The sequence below is a fragment of the Actinia tenebrosa genome, unplaced genomic scaffold (assembly GCF_029948245.1).
Source record: "Actinia tenebrosa isolate PJP-AT-01 unplaced genomic scaffold, QUT_ActTen_1.0 PGA_scaffold2__45_contigs__length_23673736, whole genome shotgun sequence".
In the NCBI taxonomy this organism is placed as follows: Eukaryota; Metazoa; Cnidaria; class Anthozoa; order Actiniaria; family Actiniidae; genus Actinia; species Actinia tenebrosa.
In genome coordinates, this window is record NW_028292579.1 from 16,812,140 (window position 1) to 16,834,344 (window position 22,205).

At 38.9% G+C, this 22,205-nt stretch overlaps 2 protein-coding genes across 3 annotated transcripts; one reads left to right on the forward strand and one right to left on the reverse strand.

Annotated features, from left to right (window-relative positions):
• The first annotated feature begins 1,411 nt into the window (after positions 1–1,411).
• Positions 1,412–5,431, forward strand: LOC116287127 (uncharacterized). The gene is made up of 3 exons (XM_031693759.2): positions 1,412–3,204; positions 3,938–4,144; positions 4,778–5,431. The coding sequence occupies exons 1-3, from the start codon at positions 1,535–1,537 to the stop codon at positions 5,307–5,309; spliced, it is 2,409 nt and encodes an 802-aa protein (XP_031549619.2). The 5' UTR covers positions 1,412–1,534; the 3' UTR covers positions 5,310–5,431.
• A 117-nt stretch (positions 5,432–5,548) lies between these two features.
• On the reverse strand, positions 5,549–20,423 carry LOC116287124 (pyruvate dehydrogenase phosphatase regulatory subunit, mitochondrial). Of its 2 annotated transcripts, XM_089033953.1 has the most exons (19): positions 20,224–20,423; positions 19,293–19,332; positions 19,117–19,189; positions 18,536–18,751; positions 17,648–17,781; positions 17,232–17,313; positions 16,510–16,591; positions 15,802–15,883; positions 14,810–14,931; positions 14,696–14,716; positions 13,466–13,709; positions 12,500–12,624; positions 10,230–10,578; positions 8,813–8,940; positions 8,333–8,484; positions 7,560–7,767; positions 7,329–7,424; positions 6,693–6,875; positions 5,549–6,147 (listed from the first exon to the last, which is right to left on the reverse strand). In XM_089033953.1, the coding sequence occupies exons 3-19, from the start codon at positions 19,185–19,187 to the stop codon at positions 5,848–5,850; spliced, it is 2,595 nt and encodes an 864-aa protein (XP_088890079.1). In that variant the 5' UTR covers positions 19,188–19,189; positions 19,293–19,332; positions 20,224–20,423; the 3' UTR covers positions 5,549–5,847. The 2 variants fall into 2 exon arrangements, with proteins under 2 accessions (XP_088890079.1, XP_088890080.1); XM_089033954.1 differs by lacking the exon at positions 19,293–19,332.
• Positions 20,424–22,205: the final 1,782 nt, after the last annotated feature.

Here is a 22,205-nt window from a genome sequence, read left to right on the forward strand (position 1 = left end):
TGATATCCAGATGCCTACCTTAAATAAACTTGAGGCAATTTCAATAAAATTAAAGATAGGCAAGAAATGGCTTTTGGTAATTGGTGCATATCGACCTCCCAGCATCACATCATGGTATGGTGAGCTGTTCAACTTGTTAGATACTGCCTCATCAATCTGTGATGACCTCATCTAACTGGGTGACCTAAATAATGGATCCAGGCGAGGCAGTGGCCGTGATCTTGTGGACCTATGTGATATATTTAATATGGACTGTTTGATTGACAAACCTACACGGATTAGTCAATCATCCCAAACTCTTATTGGTGTAATCCTTACAAGTAACAGTAACAGTGTGTAATATAACTGTAGTATTAATTTGCGGGGCGATAATATTCTTATAGTACCAAGAGTAAACACCACTAGCTATGGTCTTCATTCTTTGCCTGTTCAGTGTAGTAGTTATGGATTTCTCTCCCTAACAACATGAGATTGATTCATGAATTAAACAAATTTAAATCGGAAATTTCCAAAATGAAATTTGACATTGACTGTTGTACCTTTTGTAGAGGATAATAGTTTTAATTTTTTATTGTAAATTATATATATATATATATATATTTATACAATTTTACTATATATATTATTTTAAAATATATTTACTTTATTTGGAATTGTATAATTTTATTATTTTATTTTATCTTAGTTTAGAACTTATTACTTAGAGATATTAGCATGTACTTGCTATCTTTAATTCAAGGATAGATAAAGCTATTGTATTGTATTGTATTGTATTGTATTGTATTGTATTGTATTGTATTGTTGTATAACGGAGTTTAAGACTCCGCATTTGTATTGAATGTAAAACCAACTACCAAGCCCTATTTTTCGTCGATCAACTCATGAAGTTTAAGTGCCTCTAGCTTTACATTCACTACACCCACCTTTTAACTGCTCCATCACATGCCATCAGGTAATCTAACTCAATAATTCACCTTCCTTCAATTAATATTTTGTGTTTGTTTTCAAGTTTTTTCCGCCGTTTGATCTTTTTCGTCTAGTTTTTGTCGCTTCATCGGTACTCTATTTCTGGCAAATCTACCATCTAGTCGTCGTTTTCTCCTTTTCACAACTTTCACAGCACTATTAAACTATCCCATACAGACGCCCATGAAAAAATTGCTATTTTTAAAAAAAGATGATGACAGCAATGATCGCGCATTTATTTCGTTTTGTTGTTGTTCTTATTTTTGAAAACATTGGGGTTCCTGTGGATTACGTAATGTGCGTAGTAAAAGTGCGCGCTGACAACTGTACCCACGGATCATATGATAAATCGATTTCTTCACTCTAAGTGGGAGTGCAACATGCTGTACGTAACCCCATAGTGCTATAAAGCAATAGAGGGCATAACCTATCACACACACGACAAAGCAAAAGTATATATAAGAGCTACGTAAAACTGGCGTGGTTAATGGTAATGTTTCATATAACACTTATGATTCGAAGTACGACTCGATATTAAAGTAGTAATCAAAAACTGTCTGAAACCGAGATGGATAAAAAACAATGTCAGTGGGATGTTGTCGTTGAGACTTGCTTCGACCAGAAAACAACATTCAGCGTCACCAAAACTACAAATGTTAGAGATTTGAAGCTACACTGTGAGGTAGAGTTTGCAATCCCAGCTGAAATACAAGTATTGGTACATGAAAAGATGGAATTAGACAACACCATCACTATCGCATCACTACCTTCACCAGACACAGAAACCATAAAAACTTTCAAACTACACGTCCTAACTGGGTTACAAAGTTTTGTATTTTCATGCATGAAAGGTGATATGGAAAGCGTGACCAAAGGAATCCAAGATAAAACAAATCATTTATTTACCACAGAAGAAAGAGCTTTTGTAGCAGCATTTATTGCAGTTGGTACCGGAAAACGCGAGCTGTTCAACTCACTCCTCGAAGATAAGGAGTGGTTTGTCGACATTATTAGCAGACGAACGAAGCTGAGTCAACGGAGTTTACTTCATGCTGCTGTTGCCGGTGGCGACTTGAGTTGTGTTGTGAATATCATGGTCGTGTCCCGTGGGAGGATGGATTTATTGCATTTTGAAGACGAACACGAAAGTCCGCTTGATTTAGCACGAAGGCTTGAAAAAACTGCATTCGTAAGATTATTGGAAAAGTATGAAAAGATTCCATGTGAAGAGAAAACTGTCAGCGTTGAAGAATCTCTGCACGACAAAACAAATTGCGAAGTGATTTTTCTAGAAAGCACTTCGCTAAATGAGTTTGACTTGACCTCAGAGAATAAAAATGCTAAGCAGAAAGATCAAGTTTCTGGTTGGATAACTGAAGCTAGTCGATGCGAAATCTGGGAAAAACGAGTCCAAACTCCTGTCTACGAAGAGGATTCTACGCGCGGCCTAGCGAAAAAGGGCCTAGATTCTTTAAACAGTGGTAAATCCAATGAGACTCTGGACCGAAGAACTGTAATGGAATGTGGCTCTTCGTCGCCGAAAGATACTAAAGGAAGCAAACTGACTCAAGAGAACGAAAAGGGTTCTACTCATAAAACCCAAAAGGAAAAAAGTAAAGCTTCACAGCAAAAGCCAAAAGATCGCTTTCGAAATTATTCTCTGAAACTACGTATTCCAGTGAGAAGCAAGAATAGAGGTGTTCAAGAAAATGCGTCCACTCAACGACAACAATCCATGGTCAACGATGACACAAGCGTTGAAAAAAAGCAAGCGCTAAGCGCCGAAAAACGCACACCGAAAAGTGCATCACCCTCAAATGGAACAGTACCTAAAATCAAGATCATAAAAAATATCGAGGACTTAGCACGTGATCACCACGCGAATAGCCACGCCAATACTTCTGGCGCACGGTTGCGCCCGACTACAGAAAACCTCATTACAACACGACCTTTTTCAGCGCATAGTCATATTGCTGGTTCACCAACTGCAACAAGACTGATTTGCGCGCGACCCAGGTCGTCGACTATAGAGAAAGATGCACGTGTTTCCTACTCACCCCCTTGCGCTTCGCCTCCGGAAAGGTTCTGTATTCCGCATCCCCCAGACTTTCCATCTTCTTCCAGGCGGCAGTCCTGGTCGCCTTCGCCTGACTTGGTTGCAAAGTTAAGTCCAGTGCTACAGAGAAAGTTTGGATCTGCGTGCGACTTGGAAAGACCAAGATCAGGGTCACTAAAGCTGTGAGTAACACTTGGAATCGTGTAATTACAGAGGGACACTGGATTATCAGCAGGGGCGGATCCAGGGGTGGTAAAAGGGGTGACTAGTCACTTCCCTTTTGATCAAATTTCTCAATATATAGTTACGTTAGTAACAGACACCCCCTTTTTCCTCGCATTCCTGATAAAATCTTTGTAATAGTCGCCCCCTCTAAAATTCCTAGATCAGCGATATTAGCTGTCACTTGGTTACCTTCAAGTAACTGCCTTCCTTCCTTCATAATAATAATAATATAATACAATATTTATATAGCGCTATTTCCTGAAGCTAAATAGCGCTTTACCATACATCTAAAACCTATAAACGTTAACATAACTAATTTACAGGAGTTCTTCTTTCCTTGCTTGCTTCCTTCCTTGCTTCCTTCCTTCCTTGTTTTCTTGCTTGCTTCCTTCCTTGCTTCCTTCCTTGCTTCCTTGCTTGCTTCCTTCCTTGCTTCCTTCCTTGCTTCCTTGCTTCCTTCCTTGCTTCCTTGCTTGCTTCCTTCCTTGCTTCCTTCCTTGCTTCCTTCCTTGCTTCCTTGCTTCCTTCCTTGCTTCCTTCCTTGCTTGTTTTCTTGCCTTCTTCCTTCCTTGCTTGCTTCCTTCCTGGCTCCCTTCCTGATGAAACAAGGGCTAAGGGGAGGGGTGTGGATTTTGATCGCATTTAGGTGAAACAAAATGCACGTCTGATCTTTTGTTTTCTTTTACTTAGAATATACCCAAGCAGTCACATACCCAGTGAACAGCAAACACCTACTAGCACTACCCCTACTTCGCTACCATTAGTGGACTGCAAACAGTTTAATGCACTTAGACAGGACCTGCTTGTACAATCGATGTCGGCTCCCACTTCACCGCAGTCGCCAAGGAAACTACTTCCACTGAAAATCAACCACGAATTAGAGGAGCTCCATCATCGGTAAGATAAACGACACAGGAATCCCATGTATATTAATTATTCATTGGCTCATATTATTTTGATAATCAAAACTTAGTATATATTGGAAACCGAATATTACCAATCAAATAGCCGAAGCACAGCTTGAGCACGCCGTGGACATGGTCACGCCAAGGTCACGGCACTGCCAGGACCAATCGCATTGCGAGAGAAAAAAATCGGCTCCAATCAGTTCGAATTCCCAGGAGATTGGAATTCTTTTGCTTTGCCTCCCAGATCGAGCTGCTTTGACGTCACATGCAAGGGGTCTAATGATGGTTTTCACAGCCGCCATGTTGGATGAATTTAACAAAAGATTCTTCATTAGTCTATTTTGTTATATCATCCAACATGGCCGCCTTGTCTTTTGTTATTTCACTCTCTTGGGAATGATTGCAAACCAGCAATAGAGTGCATACCAAATATCCGTGAAAAAGTTAACTAACAAAATTGTACAAATTAGTGCAAAGTCTTGTAGGTCTACGGTCTACTGAGCTGTCTACTGAACTTACTAATTCGTGCAACTGAATTTCTTACAACGTTTTTCACTGATGTATGGTATGCACTCTACTAATTGGCATTAATAACTGAAATATGTATTGCATTGGTATTTAGATTCCTTTCTACACGAGCGCGAGCACAATCTCTCAACTATCGACGTGGAAGTCTGCCTGTAGATCTTGGGAAGGACAACAAAAACAAATACGAGAATTGGCGGGAAAACCTCGATACCAGACAGAAACATGGTATTCCCTTTGAAGTCTGGTTGAGAGAAAAGGGAGAACAGACTGCAAGAAAACGCGAATTTGAATCAGCGGCGATAAAAGCAGTCGAGAAACTTGCTGACCAAACATGGTCAGAAATTCGGTCGCAAGGGAAGACGTATGAACAATGGCTGAAAGAGAAAGACCAAATGAAGATCCATAATAAGGACTGCAAAGGTGAATGTATTGATCATGGTAGTCACGGTGAATGTCATAAAAGGGCTTTGAAGTACGAAGAATGGCTGAAGAAAAAAGATGAGGAAGACTTAAGAAGAGAAGAGGTAATGAGACAAGAAGCTGAAAGACATTTTGAAGAAAACAGAAGAAAGAGAGAATTAGAAAATGAACGAAAGATTGCCAGACTAATCAAACAGGACAAGTAGTACAACAAATATATCGCACAAAGTACCGTAATTTCGCATCTCTTTTTAAAAAGTTTAATTTTAAAAAATTTGAAGCACTACGTGAAGTCGCCATACGACTACGACATATAATACGACTATTATATGACAAGAAGTTCTAAAAATGTTAATATTTGAATCTAGTAAAAATAGGATCAGTCAACCCAATTATGTTATGGGACTGCATTTTAAAATGTTACGTCAATGTACTTACTATAAAATTTGTAAAAATAAGTAACCATTTAATGGTTTTTATATAGACTACCAATGTGTCATCATCCTCATTCATCATCATCATTAACATCATCATCATCATCATAATCGTCGTCGTCGTCATCATCATAATCATCATAATCATCATCACCACCACAACCACAACTATCATCATCATCATCATCATAAACACATCAAAATCAACATAAAAAAATAATTACTATGATTATTACTCTTATTAAATTTTCTAGTCGTTATGGCAACTGTTTACCATCAACCTTAACATTACTTTCGTATTCCATGCTTCCTAATTGTTTTTCACTATGTGTACGGGATACATCTTGTCAGCAATATTAATTTCAAGGCGATTTTCCTCAACTGCCTCTCCTTTGCTTTCAATAAATCCTAGACAAACTGGATGACCGAGCTTGAAATCAAAAGCTGTTGACGTCACATGACCAATGACGTCACCGTCATAAACGACTGTCTCTCCTCCCCACGGGATACAGTCGTCGTCATGTTTTTTGACCACCATATGTACAAGCTTTTTACTGGAGGAGGAGGACTTGTCCTTCAGGTCTAGTAATGCATTCTTTCCTATAAATGTCTGTTACAACCGGGGAAAACACTTGCGTGAGAAAGACCCATTAACCAATCACATCGCGCACAATTACATCTGAATTAACCAATCAGAATGCTACCCTACCCGACGCCCTCTTGGAGTCATTAAAATATGAATAAAGAGTAATGCAAAGTATGAAAATGAAACTCTGGATTGAGATGAGAGCAAGAGTTAGCCGCTGAGAACATGATTTTGACAATTTAGACTACTCGCAATGTTAGCCCATTTCACTCCACGTGTCATTCCCTTGAGTAATATTTCTTTGGTTTAAGGTCGAACATGAGAAGACACATGAATATGTACGGTTACGATACTCAAACAAAGAATCATGACACGTGGTCGGAAATGGAAAATCATCCCACCCAGGGTAAAAAGCCTGAAATAGGTCTTTTAGCGTCTAACTCCCCCCCTTCTACCCCTACAGTTTGGTAAATCAGGTAGGAACGTGCGGACTGGGAGTTTTATCCTTGACTTTTGACCAAACGTAAGATGTCTATTTTTAAGTAAAAGAAAGAAAACTTAATACTGACCTTATTGTAGTCAATTGACGAATCCAGTCCCACATCATAGGGCGTGACAGACGAGACAAGTTCCTCTCCTATCATTGGTAATCCTTTTTCTATACGTATGTTATTAAGAGCATACCAGCCCATGTTACGTATGCCATACTCCTTCCCTGTAGACATTAGATGGCTGTACAGGGTCTCCACTTGCTGCAAAGACAATATAAGAACAAACATCTAGATTATCATCCATCATAATTGGCATCATCGTCATCGCATCGTCTTCACCATCGTCAACATCATCATTACATCATTATAAACACCATCATCATCATGATCGTAATCATCACCATCATCACCATCACCATCTCATCACCATCATCATCACCATCATCATAATCATCACCATCATCATCACCATCATCGTCGTCATCGTCATCATAATCATCACCATCATCATCACCATCTTCATCGCCATCACCATGGCCATCTTCGTCGTCTTATTCATCGTCATCAAAGGATTATAAAGTGACTTGTAACGCTTGCTGCACGCCAATAAATTAATATTTGCAGTGAATACAGAGTCGCAATAGGGGTTACAATAAATACTAAATAATACAATAAAACGGAAAAAATGCAGATCTATCTCATTCCTTTACTTACGTCATTGGCGACAAACAGTTGCCATCCTGAGCCTGAACCATAAACATCTGACGTATGCAGAACAATGACGTCAGAAGCATAGTCAAGGTCCAATACCTGCACGAGAAATGAGAAGACAATACGAGAGAAATCAAATTTTGGTAAAAAATATTATCGTCTATTATTGAATTATCTCCATCATCATTGTTATTATTGGGAAAGCCATTCTCGATAATAATTCAGTCGTTTTACCTGCGACGAATCTAGAGGAAAGTCATCACCTTCCAACAAAGAGAGCGTCAGCTGCTGTAAAACCTCACGAGAGTTTGGCCCCAAAATTCCAAGAATGGAGCAATTTGATTGGATATCTGTAATCGTGATGTCACTATTTGGGTCCTTGTTGCGTGAGATCCAGCTCTCAGTGTGTGTTGTTAGGGTGGGCTTGGTAACAATTAAAAACCTAAATGAAAAGTATATATTCAATAAAGATTTCATTATCCTTTCATCCCTCTTCCAGGTGTCCGGTGCTCACACACCGACCAATCACAGCGCGATTCGATGTTTTGACAAATATAAAAACACGCGTTTTCAAAAATTTAGAGAAAATAATTTGACTTATGGAATCAGTCTATTATAGTTTGTGATGATATAATTAATCTGCAATAGGACTACATGCTGTCCAATTTGTAAATAATTGAATTCAAAAACTAATTCCTCTGACCGCCAAATTGGAATTGGAATATTGGCCTCTTCCAATGTTGTCAGTCCTTGGAATCTTTTTCATCCAATTATTTTCAAATTGGACAGCATGTAGTCCTATTACCTATACTAATAAGCGCTTGATAACGCTAATGGCACTATAATGAATGAGTTTTATATTTTTATTCCAATGGCGAACCTTTTCGATGGTCAATTTTCACAGGCTTGTTGCAGTGACGTCATTTCTACGTCACTATTTCAGATTAGCTGTAAGCCATGCAGAATCAACTAATCTGAGTAAAATTATCGTGTTGATGCCTTTGTACCTGTTTTTAGCTCTTCTGATGACAGTACACTGTACCTCGTACCCTCCAATCTCGTTCAACATGGACGTGTGTATAGCACGTCCAATAGGTATGTCCATATTATTGACACACAAAGACTGTAGAAGTTCGAGACTTTCAGATGTATTTTGCGACTGAAAGAAAAACAATATTAAATGTGGTGTTCAATCTTCCTTGCAATATTTCTGGCAATTTTATACAAGGATAAACTCGAAATAATTTTCTTCTAGCTATAAACCCCTTGCAGCGCAATGCAGAAGAAATACCACTAGGCTTCCAATTCTCTCGAGATTGAAATTCTTTTGTCTTGTCCTCTAAATTAAGCTGCTTTGACGTCACATGCAAGGGGTCTACAACCGTCGTGACATATTCAACAAAATCAGACCATGTCTTTTCAAATGGACTTTTAATCTGAAAAGATACGAGTTCCCTGCATTAGGAAACTAAAATACATAGTTTTACCTCTAATTCAAACAAGCCAGAGCAGGTCAAGTCTACCACAGCAACAGTATCCCGACATGCTTTACACTCGTCCTCCACGTTTTTAAACCAATGGGGTTTACCGAATGTACCTTGATTGGTACGATAATCTGTTAAGAAAACAATGTATAGTATGCAGTATATAAATAAATATATTCTATATATACTGGCAAAACCTGTTACTCGGGCTTTCGAAGAAATGCTCGAGGTATAAATTGGGCTTCGTTTTTTTTTTTCTTCAGTCACAAATCGCCCTCGAAGCCCTAAGGCACATGCGTCAAATCAAAGTCTATGCGTATGCGTAGAATCAGCCATGAGCACATGCTTGAGTAATGGCGGATATGGGGAAAGACTCGTCGCTGTTTCAAGTAATGAATAATATAAAGTCTAACACCCTCAACATTTTTAGCTTGATTTTGCACAGACTTTGCACCATCTAAAAAGGGTGACAATGTTCACGAAGAATTCTTTCGATTTTCTGCTATGAAGCCCGAGTTCACGCAGATATGCGTCTAGTTCTTACTAGCGATGCTCGTCGACGCACGAATAAGTACAAGTGCAAGTGCAAGCCAAAGCAAGAAAAACAAAATGTTTTGTTCTCTCACGTCGCTTCTTTTCCTCGTGAGAACATGGAGTTGCGACATGCGTCGCTAGAGAGAACCAGGCTTTAATCAGACTGACGATTTTTTGTGGATAACACTGTGTACCAGAAACAGACCACCTCCACCCTCCCCTTACAACCAGCACTAATCCACTACTCCGTGGTGGAATAGACAATTCCACTTATGCCAAGATTTGACTAAACTGTTTGCCTGCTCCATCACCCTCTTCCTATGAACTCTTGCGTGACTCAATTGGACAACTACATTTACTGGAAACATTTCATATCATCACGCAATGAGGCTTTACACCGTCACGTGATGGCAGCCATGACAGGAGGCAGGAACAATTGAATCTGGTCTAATCTGATTCACATGAGAAATAATTCAGTTTCCCAAAGGAGAACAACTCTATTGTTATGCCCCCTGTCATGGCTGACGTGATGGTGCAAAGCCTCTATAAATCTTCTTAGCTTCGTATGCAAATTTCAGATCACATGACATTCCCTTGAGAATTGTTCTTTTATGACGAACTCGTTAAAATATTTACACATGAAAGAATCAACTCCCAAAAGTGGCACTGCATGGTATGAAATGGGCACAACAAACAACGAAGGTAAAGAGGTCTATAGAGCTGGTGCATGTTACGTCATAGCCGCCATCTTGGTTGACGTTAACCAAGCATTCCTCATTAGCTTCTCTTGCTAGATCAACCAAGATGGCGGCTGTTTCATTCTTATTCATATCTCAAGGGATTTTGAGTCTCATGGTTGCACACAGTTATTTGAATGTTTACTTACCGTCAGAAGAAAGGGCAAACCAATTAGGTGTCTCCCAGCCCATCCTTTCGCCCCAAGAAGCTCCAGCTTTATCCAATGTCGTATACAGCACTGAGCATTTGACCTTTCTACTAAATGTTACTTCTTTTCGTGGGTATGGCAAAGCATAAGCCAGTCCAACTGTGCCTTGGACTCTGTCACGCAAGTATCGCTTGTTGTTGTGGTGTGACGAAAAACGCTTGATGTCGAGTTGCGTGACATCCAGGGGAGGGTGGCCATTGGTTATCCACTGGGAGAGAATATCACCGATTCTAGCAGCGTTTGAAATTCCTTGGCCGCACTGCCCAGCAGCAACAAAATAATTGCGCACCTTTTGAGGGAAAAGATTTTCTTTCTTATATATATTTCTTTACATTCTATTGACCAAAAAATGTTAATGTAATCTTAGGCCCCGTCCACACGTATCCACAAATTTTTGTATCCGCAAATTTGTTTTGCGGATACGGGTTGCGTCCACACGTGTCCGGAAATTTTTGTATCCGTATCCGGAAATTTTCAAAAACAGTCTCCAGAGTGGAAATTTTCGAATACGCTCCGAATACGGATACGTGTGGACGATCATATCCGCAAATTTTCGAATACGATGACGTAAACACGATTTTGCGCATGCTCAATAAGAAAAACTATCCGTCAAAGGGACTAGGCACTAGCGTGCATCAGGGCGGATCATGAAATTTCCGGATACGTGTGGACAGTGAAAGCGATTTGAAAACGATTCGAATACGCTGCGTGTGGACGCGAACATTTTCGTATCCGCAAAAAAAAATTTGCGGGCACAAAAATTTCCGGATGCGTGTGGACGGGGCCTTATAATTTGCCTTGCAACTGTCTCGTTTAGCCTATGGCTCTTATTATAGCTTATTATATGTAATTTTGAAGGAAAGTTAAAAAGGGAGACAGTGATGATGGCCATGGTGATGATTGTGATGATGATGGTGACGGTGCTGATGATGATACCGATGATGATTATGGTGCATGTTATTAAAAGAAGCAAACAGTTTAAACAATACTTTTATACTATTTGGTATTTACGTTGGTTTTCTGTCTGTGTGTGTGAATGAGAGAGAGTCTAAGGTAAGGACAGACAGGGATAGACACACGGTGCGACATTCCACGCAACAGGACTGTTGCAGGGTGTGCCTACCCCTGAAACCTGATGCACGCAACGTTGCATGCAACAAATCTGAAGCTGAATCGCGCTCTACTCGTGTGAACATGGCTGCAAGATTGCACCAAACATCTTAGCATAGCAGGCTGACACAAGCGATGTTGCGTGATTTTGTTGCAACGTGTGTCACCCTGATTCAAATTTGCTGCTTGCAATGTTGCGTGCAATGTTGCACCGTGTGTCCCACCTCCGTGCCTTGACACAAGCGCAAGCCAACGCAAGAAGAAAAACAAAATCTTCCGTTATCTTGTGCTTGCGTTGTTTTTTTCCAGCTGGCATCGGCTTGCGTCGCCAGTAAGAACCAGACTTAACTTAATTTCATTTAAGTATGGGCCTCAATAGAGCTAATAATAATACTAGTTTTATTTCACCACATTTGCAGGTATTACTGAATTACAGCTGTTAAGTGTGACATAATTCGAAATGGTGCAAATTAATAATTATTTCAACAGACATTTTTCTGTGTTTTTTTTCATAGCAGGATTTTCTGTTCATATATCTAATCGTTGAAGGTAGAGAATAAAGCCTGGGAATAAGTTGTGGCAAGATTTTAGGGATTTTTCTGTGTGGTTGGAACTGGAAACACATCACTATTTAACAGCCGTTTCAGCTTTCTGCAATAGTCCCCTTCACAGATCCCTGCGTCATCTTGAAAGGTAGCCGTGCCTTTGCATCCAAGCGAGACGAACGGTGAGCTTGCAATGGTAGAGACATGTGAATAATTGTCCAAGGTGTTTAAAAAAAAAGGTCTCTATCATTGCAAGCTCACCATTCGTCTCGCTTCGATGCAAAGGCACGGATACCATTCAAGATGGCGCAGGGAACTGTGAAAGGGACTATTGATCTGCATGCATGCATCATGGCCATGCAGCACACTTTCTTAAACAAATCCCTAACAAATATTTGATTTGATATTTAATGCCATTTCTTCTATATTTATATCCAAGTGTTGTTTTCATTTCTGCCGTTCATTTTGACAAATTAGATTAACTTTAGTGCTAGGGTCACGTGACCTGTTGATGCAAGTTCTTCAAAATAAATCATCTTTTTCATTCTTACTTACATTTGGTGCTTCTCCCAAGATGCTTTTGCTATCTGGAGTAAAGCTTTCTGGGCCATTTATCATATTTAAGATTTCCGTCTTTTCCAAGACAGGAATACGATGGAGAATTTGTTCCATAAGAACCTCTAAAATTCAAGTATAAAGACCAAAAAATTCTACTCATAAGAATTATATTTAAAATGGTGCATCATTGCAGGCAATATTGCTGAAGTAGGATCGTTTTCTGCATCAGCAACATCATGTGACAAATTGCATTGTTGGAAGGCCTCGCAGTGTGGACCTAGTGCCTAACAGGTTTTTCAACACACTTGACAGATTGAATTAGAATAAATAGGAGTTGGTTTTTGAGGAGGGAGGAAAAACCGGAGAACATGGAGAAAAAATCTTGAAGCAAAGAAGGGAACCAACAAACAAATCTACACACATAACGCCACCAAGCCCAGGAATAGAACTTGGGTCTCATTGGTGAGAGGCAGCTGGTTATTAGCCATTCCCAAGTTGAAGAGAAAACTAGGTCGAGTTGGCATTACTGTGCGTAGAGGTTTTGCACCATCACATGTCCATCCCATAATACTGCTTGGGCTTCTTGTGGTAAGACGGGAATTGAATTCTTTCTTATGTAAAACGACTGTATTGTTACTTCCATTTAACATGGCTGCCGTCACATGGTGGTGCAAAACCTCTATCGTGGTAATCTCCTCAGCAGCCGTTCTTAGTGTCGGAGGAGAATCATTTCCAAGATGGTGTCTATTTAGTCCCCTAAAACAGCCCCAAAATGCCAATTTAACCCAGTTTTTTCCTCAACCTCTAAACGGCTGATTGCTACCTTAAAATTAGAGTGACTTAGAATATCATTTTATTGCTAAATTGCTGAAAAATTAGTAAAAAAAAGTACTGAAAATTATGCATCCTGGGAAATCATGAATATTCCAGGTTCATCTAATGTTAATCGTAATCTAAACTTACCAAACTGATCCCAGTTTTCAGGCAAAAGTTGAAACTCAAAATTCTGAGGAGTACTTTCATGGAAGCATGGTTTGGCATGTGGTTCAAGTCCCCCAGCACATATACCACCACCCCACTCACGGAAGAAGGCTCCTCCATCCGGGTCTCTCAGGACTGGCAACATGTGATCAGCATCCAATGATTTATTCAGGATATAAAAATGCTCCACTGCGTGAAGGGGTATGTTAACAACTGGGTTGGATTTCTGAAACATGTGAAATATGGCCAATAGGATAAGATTTTAGGGACTGGTCATAGAGTAAAGGGGGGTAGGGGGGTAGGAGGGTAAAAACTTGGGGTGCATGGGTATCTAAAAAACTGTATATTAGGGGTGGGTCATTTTTCATTTCCTGCAAGGAAACTTAAAAAAGCTCCTTAAAATCCAGCTTTACCAACACCCCCCTCTTTCCCCTTTACTTTATGAGGTGTCCCTTACGATGCTATGATCATTCCATAACAGACTGATCACATCAGGGCAACAATAAAGAATCATATACTAATCTTGAGCAGTATTCCTATAGGCATGGTTGCCATGGTTATGATTGCTAAAGTGATTATTAGTAATGACTATAGTCACCAAGGCAACCAAGATGTTTTATCTGCCTTCAACATCATGACATTTCATAGCAGACCATAAGACAGGAAGTAACAATTCCTTTATATCAATGGCATTGTTTACCATGGTCATGGCTACCAGGATTACACTCGCTATAGCGATGATTGGCAATGGCTATCATTACTAAGGAGATGTTAGAATTAACATTCATGGTTTCAAAAAAATTACAGAGCAATTAATTTTTTAATTTTTCTAGAGTGCAAAAATATACCAGTGAAATAGTTAGGATGAAATAGGAGTTAGCGTCTAATCAGACAAAACATAGGAATTCAGTGAGGCATGACAAGGGCACGGGCGTTTACTAGAGTAACAACTCAATACGCAAATGAATAGATACGAAAATGCGAACATGTAAAATTATAGGAAGGAAAAGCATGCACAACAAAATATTGTTTCAGTTTTTGTAAGTGTGTTTAAAAATGCGCGCCCTTGAGTAGCACACGTGCACTCTAGTTTACCGGTCACGGCTTGCCTATTTTAACTAATTAGACTTAGACAACCAAAGGTTAGTAATTAGTTAGCTAGCTATCTATTTCACAGGTATATTATTTACACTCTATGATAAACATACTTACCAAACCTAATTCTCTGGCCCACTACAATAGAAAATAAACAAAAATTAAGAAACTGTCAATATTTCATAAAGAAAAAATTTCTGAATGCAAAAGTCTTAAAATAGACAAACTTACCATACCACAGCTGTTTACAAATATTTCACAATCTATTATCCCCTTATTTGTTAGCAATCCTTGTACATTAGTACCATCGGTGAGAACCTCCTGAACTTGGACTTTTTCGAGCACACGCACACCTTTGTTTCCAAAAAAAGTATTGAAAATTCTGATTTAGATTATAAGGATTTTTTGCAATATTACCTTCCTATGATTCTCAATATTACGCAAAATCAGTAGTTTAGAGTTGAATGTTGAAATTTGATCTTTCACTGCCGCCAGTTAAAAATACCAAAGGTACTGGCTAATTAGTTTTGATTGACAGCAGCAAAAACCAATTTCACATCAATTAAAGGACTAGTGCACTTATTTCTCACCTCTGGGGTCATGGCTACAATTGCTGAACTCAATAAGCATATCATGCATTCTATGTTGCAACTTATGCATTCCAATAAGTTTAACAAGGATATAGCAGTTTTTGTAAGACATTGAAAAGCTCAGTGCCGTATGCATGCCTTGCTGTGACAGTAATTGTTTTCTAGAATATTAATTGGCTGATTTTTTCTTGCAGGACGTTATTGGTCTCAGAGGCACTGCCACGAGCTTAGACTTGCCCCAAGTCGACCTCTCTTGTTTTCCCAGCGTTTTTTTAATTCGAGCGACAAAGTCGCAAGAGGTCGACTTGTCGAACTTGCAGGATATTTATTTGCGTTTCCCACCATTTCCATTTCCATTTCCTTGTGCGCCCAGTAAAAAAAAAAGCGGGCGGCGGACTTTGCCAAAGTGTACGAGCTTAGACTTGCCCCAAGTCGACCTCTCTTGTTTTCCCGGCGTTTGTTCAAGCATTTGATTGGATAAAGATTAAATTATCTAGCATTTTTGCCATGTCACAACCGCATTTGTTCCATGAGATTTTCAAAGTCATACCAAAACTGTTCTAACCCAAGCCTCAACTTGTGTCGGGGTATTGATAAATCTACAATTGCCTAAATAGTAATATGCAGCAGTACCTTGATTGGTGGCTCCTCTAGCTAACATAGTGCACACGTCAGTTGGGCTGATAACTCCTTCATCTGGCATCCACAATATGCCCTGTTTTTGAATGAATGACTTGTTACAATTCTGATATTTTGTTTACAACACAGATGCATGTAAACATTCCTTTCTGCAGAGATGAGTGCAACAAAGTTCCTACTGATGATGCTTTGAACCCAAGATCATTATTTATGAGTGTATCATCAAAATGACTTGGGAATTTACTTTGTCGTGAATATCACTAACATGGGCTGCCTGTGTACTGACATATTAATTATTGATCATTGTTAACTACATCATAATGTGTGCAAGCGTATTCTGATTTGATCTTTAATAAAACACCGTCATGAACAAGGACCTCTACCTTTTTATGCTGTGTTAGTCACAACAGACTTTCATAAGGATGTCGTTGGTGGTCACTCACATTTTGTCCACCTGAACAAAAGTTATCTTTTACAAGTGAATCATTAAGTGAAAACCCTTAAGGTTTCCAGTTTTTCATTACAATAAGAGTGCTTTCCATTAAGCCGGAACCGATCAGTCCAAGTAGCCATTTCTCAGATGGTATGCATCATTTCTTAGAACTGGACCAATGCAGCCGAACCAGCTTTAAGAACTGACGTGTACCAATTGAGAATGGCCAATCCGACCAATCAGTTTGACTCAATTGAAAGCACCCTAACCTTTAAATCATCGACTCTCATAAATGGCCACTTTTCCTGTGCTTCTTTCAATGAGATCATTTCTGCATTTATGCCATATGACCTGTTAAAAACATTGTTATTAAAAGCACTACCAGTATTAATTTGTTAAGGTGCAGTAATATTTGCAATACAAATTTTGCAACATTGTTGCGATGCAAGTTGCAAAGCAAATATTGCTTCTGAGAAAGACGTTCGAATGAGCCACATGAGTCAATGAGTCATGACTCAAAATAGGAAAACTAATAGTACAGTATTTTATATTCTAGTTGTCGGAATACCACCAAACGATCTGGGATAGAATATTGCTACCGTTTTTTATAGAAGGATTCAGTGGCCACCATCTAAAGCAGGGCTAAAATGCGCGGATAGACTAGAGTGAATAAACAAATCAGCGAGTATGTAACAAATTTTTATTGTTGTTAAGACTAGAGAGAGTTTCTACTTCACACAACCATACATTTGCTCTGCGACTTGCAATGCAACAATGTTGCGAGACAAGTTGTGCAATTTGCTTGCCCATATTACTACACCTTTAATGACATTTCTTCTTTCTACAAGGATCTCTGAGTGTTTGTCATGGTTTGTCTAATGTTTCTACAAGGATCTCTCAGTGTTTGTCATGGTTTGTCTAATGCTTCTACAAGGATCTCTCAGTGTTTGTCATGGTTTGTCTATTGTTTCTGCAAGGATCTCTCAGTTACCTAGCTTGTACGGCTGTCCTTTTTATTGCTGTCAGTCGGTCATCACTTCTAGCTATAAGTAAACCACCACATTTCTTGAAACCTAAAACAGAATAATGAATGATGCACCTCAAAATTTAAAATCCCTTTGGTTAATCCTTCACCAGGGTGCAGGATCCTTCTAAATAGTCCACTTCCGAGATATGCTTTGATAGTATGCCAGTATAGTACATTGAAGCGATCCCTCCATTACTGCAATTTTCATTAACATGAGAACTCTGTGTCTGTGAGCTGCATGCTGCAATTTGTTTTTTTGCCTACTGATTAGGTTTGATTGATGCCAGCGAAAATCCAAATTTTAGTGTGCAGCTTGTATACACAGAGTTTGCATGTTTATGAAAATTGCAGTAACCGTGGACTAAGTTATTTCTGGTTACCTGATTGCAAACCTGTCTCTTCTTCTAGTCTTTTATAAAGAGTTTCAGCATAATCACACATGTAGGTTTCTAGTCTTGTTCCCCTTAGTTTGGTGAGCAATCCTACTGCATGCCATGTCGTACCTCCACTCACACTAAAAAATTAATATAAATACAACTTGTCAATACTGTAGTAAGCAAGATGATTGAACCTATGAATGGATGTATAAAAGGATGGACAGGGAGATGAATGGAAGGAAGGATGGATAGATGGAGGGAGGGAGGAGGGAGGGAGGGAGGGAGGGAGAGAGGGAGGGATGGATGGATGGATGGATAGATGGATGGATGGGTGGGTGGGTGGGTGGATGGATGGATGGATGGATGGATGATATTGAAGAAAGAGAAAACATGCGGGCGTGCTGTGTGCTGTCATGAAGTACACGGGGGTTAGCAGAACACGAGGAGAAGCATGACGCATACCAAAGTGCTTCTGGACACTTCTCAAGTGTTCTGCCAATCTCTAAGTGCTTTATAACAGCACAGAGCACAAAAAGCAGTTAAAAAGTTTTAAAAAGCACAAAAAGTTTTTATTACTTTTATGAAATACAAATTACAATAGGAATGATGCAACAGAAAGTGTGAGCGCGTGCAATGTGCTCTCATAAAGCATGTGCTCCAAGCCAATCAGAACTCGACACTCGTAACAATTATTTTATAAAACCATATATCCCTGAAATAGGACAAAAACTAAATAGCACATCTATTTCTTTTGTTTTCCTTTTTTTGGTGCTATTTTGTGACTAATTACAGTAGTTAGTAGTATTTCACAGACGTATGGTTTGTAATAACCATCAAACAAAGTCATATTTATAATTTTGTGCATCATCATAATTTTCTCTATCCACATACCTTCCTTGTTCCAGAAGTAAAATATCTTTCCATCCAAGCTTTGCAAGATGGTAAGCCACTGAACAGCCTATGACACCTCCACCAGCAATGACAACCTGTGCCTGAGAGGGGGTACCCACATTTGTACTTGCCCCTCGGGAGGAGTGGGCATTGGTCAATGAGGATTTGAATGAGAATGCAGACTGCAGATATGTTGAGATTCTAGGAATACTTTTCCTAAAAAATGAAATAAAGTTCATGATATTAAAGAGTGATTTTCCACAGACCGTGACATAGTAGACTAAGACTCTGGTCAAATGTTGAACTTCACATGAGCCGAACTTAACTGTGCAAAATAAGTTCATGTTAAGTTCGACGTTTGACCCAATCGATCTCAACCAATTGAATTGACCAATCAGAGGGTGCATTACATCTAAAATATGTTGAAGGATTAGAAAACTTGCGCGAGAATTATTACAGTTATTTTATAGAGTACCTTAAAGCATGCATTTTTTGACCTATCAGAGGGTGCGTTACATCTAAAATATGTTGAAGAATTAGAAAACATGTGTGTGAATTATTACAGTTATATTATAAAGTACCTTAAAGCATGCATTTGATTAAAATGAATGCTGGCTGATATCCTTCTTGCTTCATTACGGATAAACATCATATCTAAATATAACAATAATGATATGTATTTATTCATTCCTAATTAAGAGAGTCAAAACTTGTAACAGATATACAGTACAGTATATGCAGGCAGGCAGTTATTTACCAGCCAAGAGGTCCAGAGCTCTTTAATTATTTTTTTGGTACTAAAGTATAGAAGAGAAATCAAGTAAATATAAATGTAGACAGGGACAGCGGAGCAGCTTTTTGATTGGGGGGGGGGGGGGGGGGCTCAATAGTGACATTGTATGGCAAGGTGGGGGGGCTGAGTTTAGTGAAGATGTATTACAATTTCACAAAAAGTGGGGGCCCCCCGTTTCCGCCGTCCCTGGTAGAGATGTCATTTCCCATGTGCCATTTCGGTCTCAGCTTTTATGTTCCATCCATGTTTCTGAACCCTACCCAACAACGATTCTTCAATAAGCCTGAAGCGAGATGACGTTTTACCCCCGACTCTATACCATAATAGTTTTTAAAATTCTTTCATATTAAAATTTTTGATTCCTTAGAGAATACAGGAACAATAGTCATAATTAAAGAACAAAAGCAGTGTGAAAAGGATTATGGTCTAGAGACGGGGGTAAAACGTCATCTCGCTTCACGCTTATAGGAGTGTATGTCCAACATGGCCGCCATGTTTATTGTTATTCAATTCCCTTGGGAATGGCAAATTATTACTGTAATAACAAATCTCAGGCAATAAACCATCTTTATGAGCATATTTTTGGCAGATTTGTAAGCTTTTGATATATTTAACATATAGGTGACGTGAACAAGGTCACTCAATATCTGAACAGTCAGTGCGGCTCCTTCTGAAGGTAACGTTCGTTCACAGTCCACGAAATTCAATAGAAAAAACAAAAGACACCAAGTCGTACAAAAGAACGAAGATAACAAAGAATAAAATAGGTGTCCGGTACATGTGGTACGATCTTCCTCATTCTCAATATCAGCTAACACAATGAGACAGCTTAGTTATGCTAATGGCAAATACAGTTTAGCCTTGGGCTTGATTCAAATTTCAAGATAAATGGTACCTTAGACTTGAAATGCAAAATAGTCTTTTAAGCGAACCCTTCTGGTCCAGCTTTGTCGTAAAATCATCGATCTGCCTTTCAATCCTCCATATTTGAAAACGCGACAGGAAGTCCAATCATTACCACAGGAAGACCAAAGATAATACTTGACATGTTTGTCTCTTGAAACGTGATTAGACCAAAGATGTATATTTTTATATCATTTTAATATTATTCAATTAATTATCTGTACTGTGATATAAACTTGCCAGGAACTGTAGAGCCAGAAAGAAGCAAGCTTAGGAGGTTTTGCCAAGTGTTTTCCTTGCTTCTCAAGCTTCCTACAGGGGTTGGGGGTGGGGGGTTCTTTGCCAGGATTTGGGTAGGGGTGTTCTGCTGGGATTCTGAAAGGGGTATGCTGTTTATGTCAAAAAAACTCAAATTTGTAGACCCTATTTATGACAAAAGATATAATTTATTGCACTGAGAACCCCCCACAATCTTGTAAAGTGTTAGCCCACTGTAATAGAGGAACAACTGAATGTTGTTCCAAGAATAGCCAGGAATACATTGATTTGATATAACATGCTATATGTCTAATTGCAGGAACGTTGTCATATAAAAATGAAAAATAGCAATAGGAATTAATTATTTGGAGTATCTGGCTGGCCATGATACTGTTCAGGTCCTGGCCCTACCGCTGGATATTCAGAGCAAGGGCTCCAAAACTTCATCATGCGCTGATGACAAAGATCTACAAACAGAATACACTGCCGAGAAAGAAGAGTAATGGATAAGAGTTTATTTAATGATATTATGCATGGCCATGACCAAGTTCTGCTTGTGAAAATCTGACAGTCTCAGTACATGGGCTTTAATTTTACTCTATTATGAGCTGCATATCGGCTGAAAATGACTTAAGTTGCTTATCATGCAGCACTCATTTTCCCTTCCCCTTCCCATTTTCCATTTGCATACAGCAGATATATTCAAAATGCAGCAGACATTGGTTAAAACTTGATTATCGTGTTAAATATGAGGCAAACTGGAAAGAAAGAAGGCAAAAAAGTATTCTGTATTCATTCCAAAAATAGAGGTTTAGGCTGTTAGTTTAACCAGGTTTGGGGTTTTAGAGACCACTTTTGGGCACAATCTTTTCTCATACCATACCATTTCCTGGAAAAAAATGATTTGCGAAACAAACATTTCCAGATACGTGTGGACGGGGCCTAGTACGACTATTATATGACAAGAAGTTCTAAAAATGTTAACATTTGAATCTAGTAAAAATAGGATCAGTCAACCCAATTATGTTATGGGACTGCATTTTAAAATGTTACATCAATGTACTTACTATAAAATTTGTAAAAATAAGTAACCATTTAATGGTTTTTATATAGACTACCAATGTGTCATCATCCTCATTCATCATCATCATTAACATCATCATCATCAACATCACAATTGTCATCTTCGTCGTCGTCGTCATCATCATAATCATCATCACCACCACAACCACAACTATTATCATCATACGATCATTTTTGCGCTCCGTTTTTCGTACAGCTGGTCCAGGGTTCGTTTTACACTTGCTTCCCATTAGCACATATTTCGTATGACTCTGAAAAATGCACGAAACAACTTGGCATAATTAACCTAAGACAAGTTATAAACATGGTGTTGACGGTGTGAAAGTTGCAGCCAGAATTCCAGGATTAATTTGAATTAGATAAGTTAACTCTGGCTTATTTTTCTAGACAAGTTGCACCGACGTTTTGGGTCTGAATCAGACCTTCTTCTGTGTAAAAACGTTGAAGAAGGTCTGAAAAACAACCGGCCGATCTGAGAAAGAGTATTAGCCAATCAGAATTGAGAAAACGTGCAAAACTGAGGTGTCATTTTGCCACTTGAAATTATGGATTTACGAGCTACCTCGGAATTTTTTTCATCCAATTATTTCCAAATTGGACAGCATGTAGTCCTACTACCTATACTAATAAGCG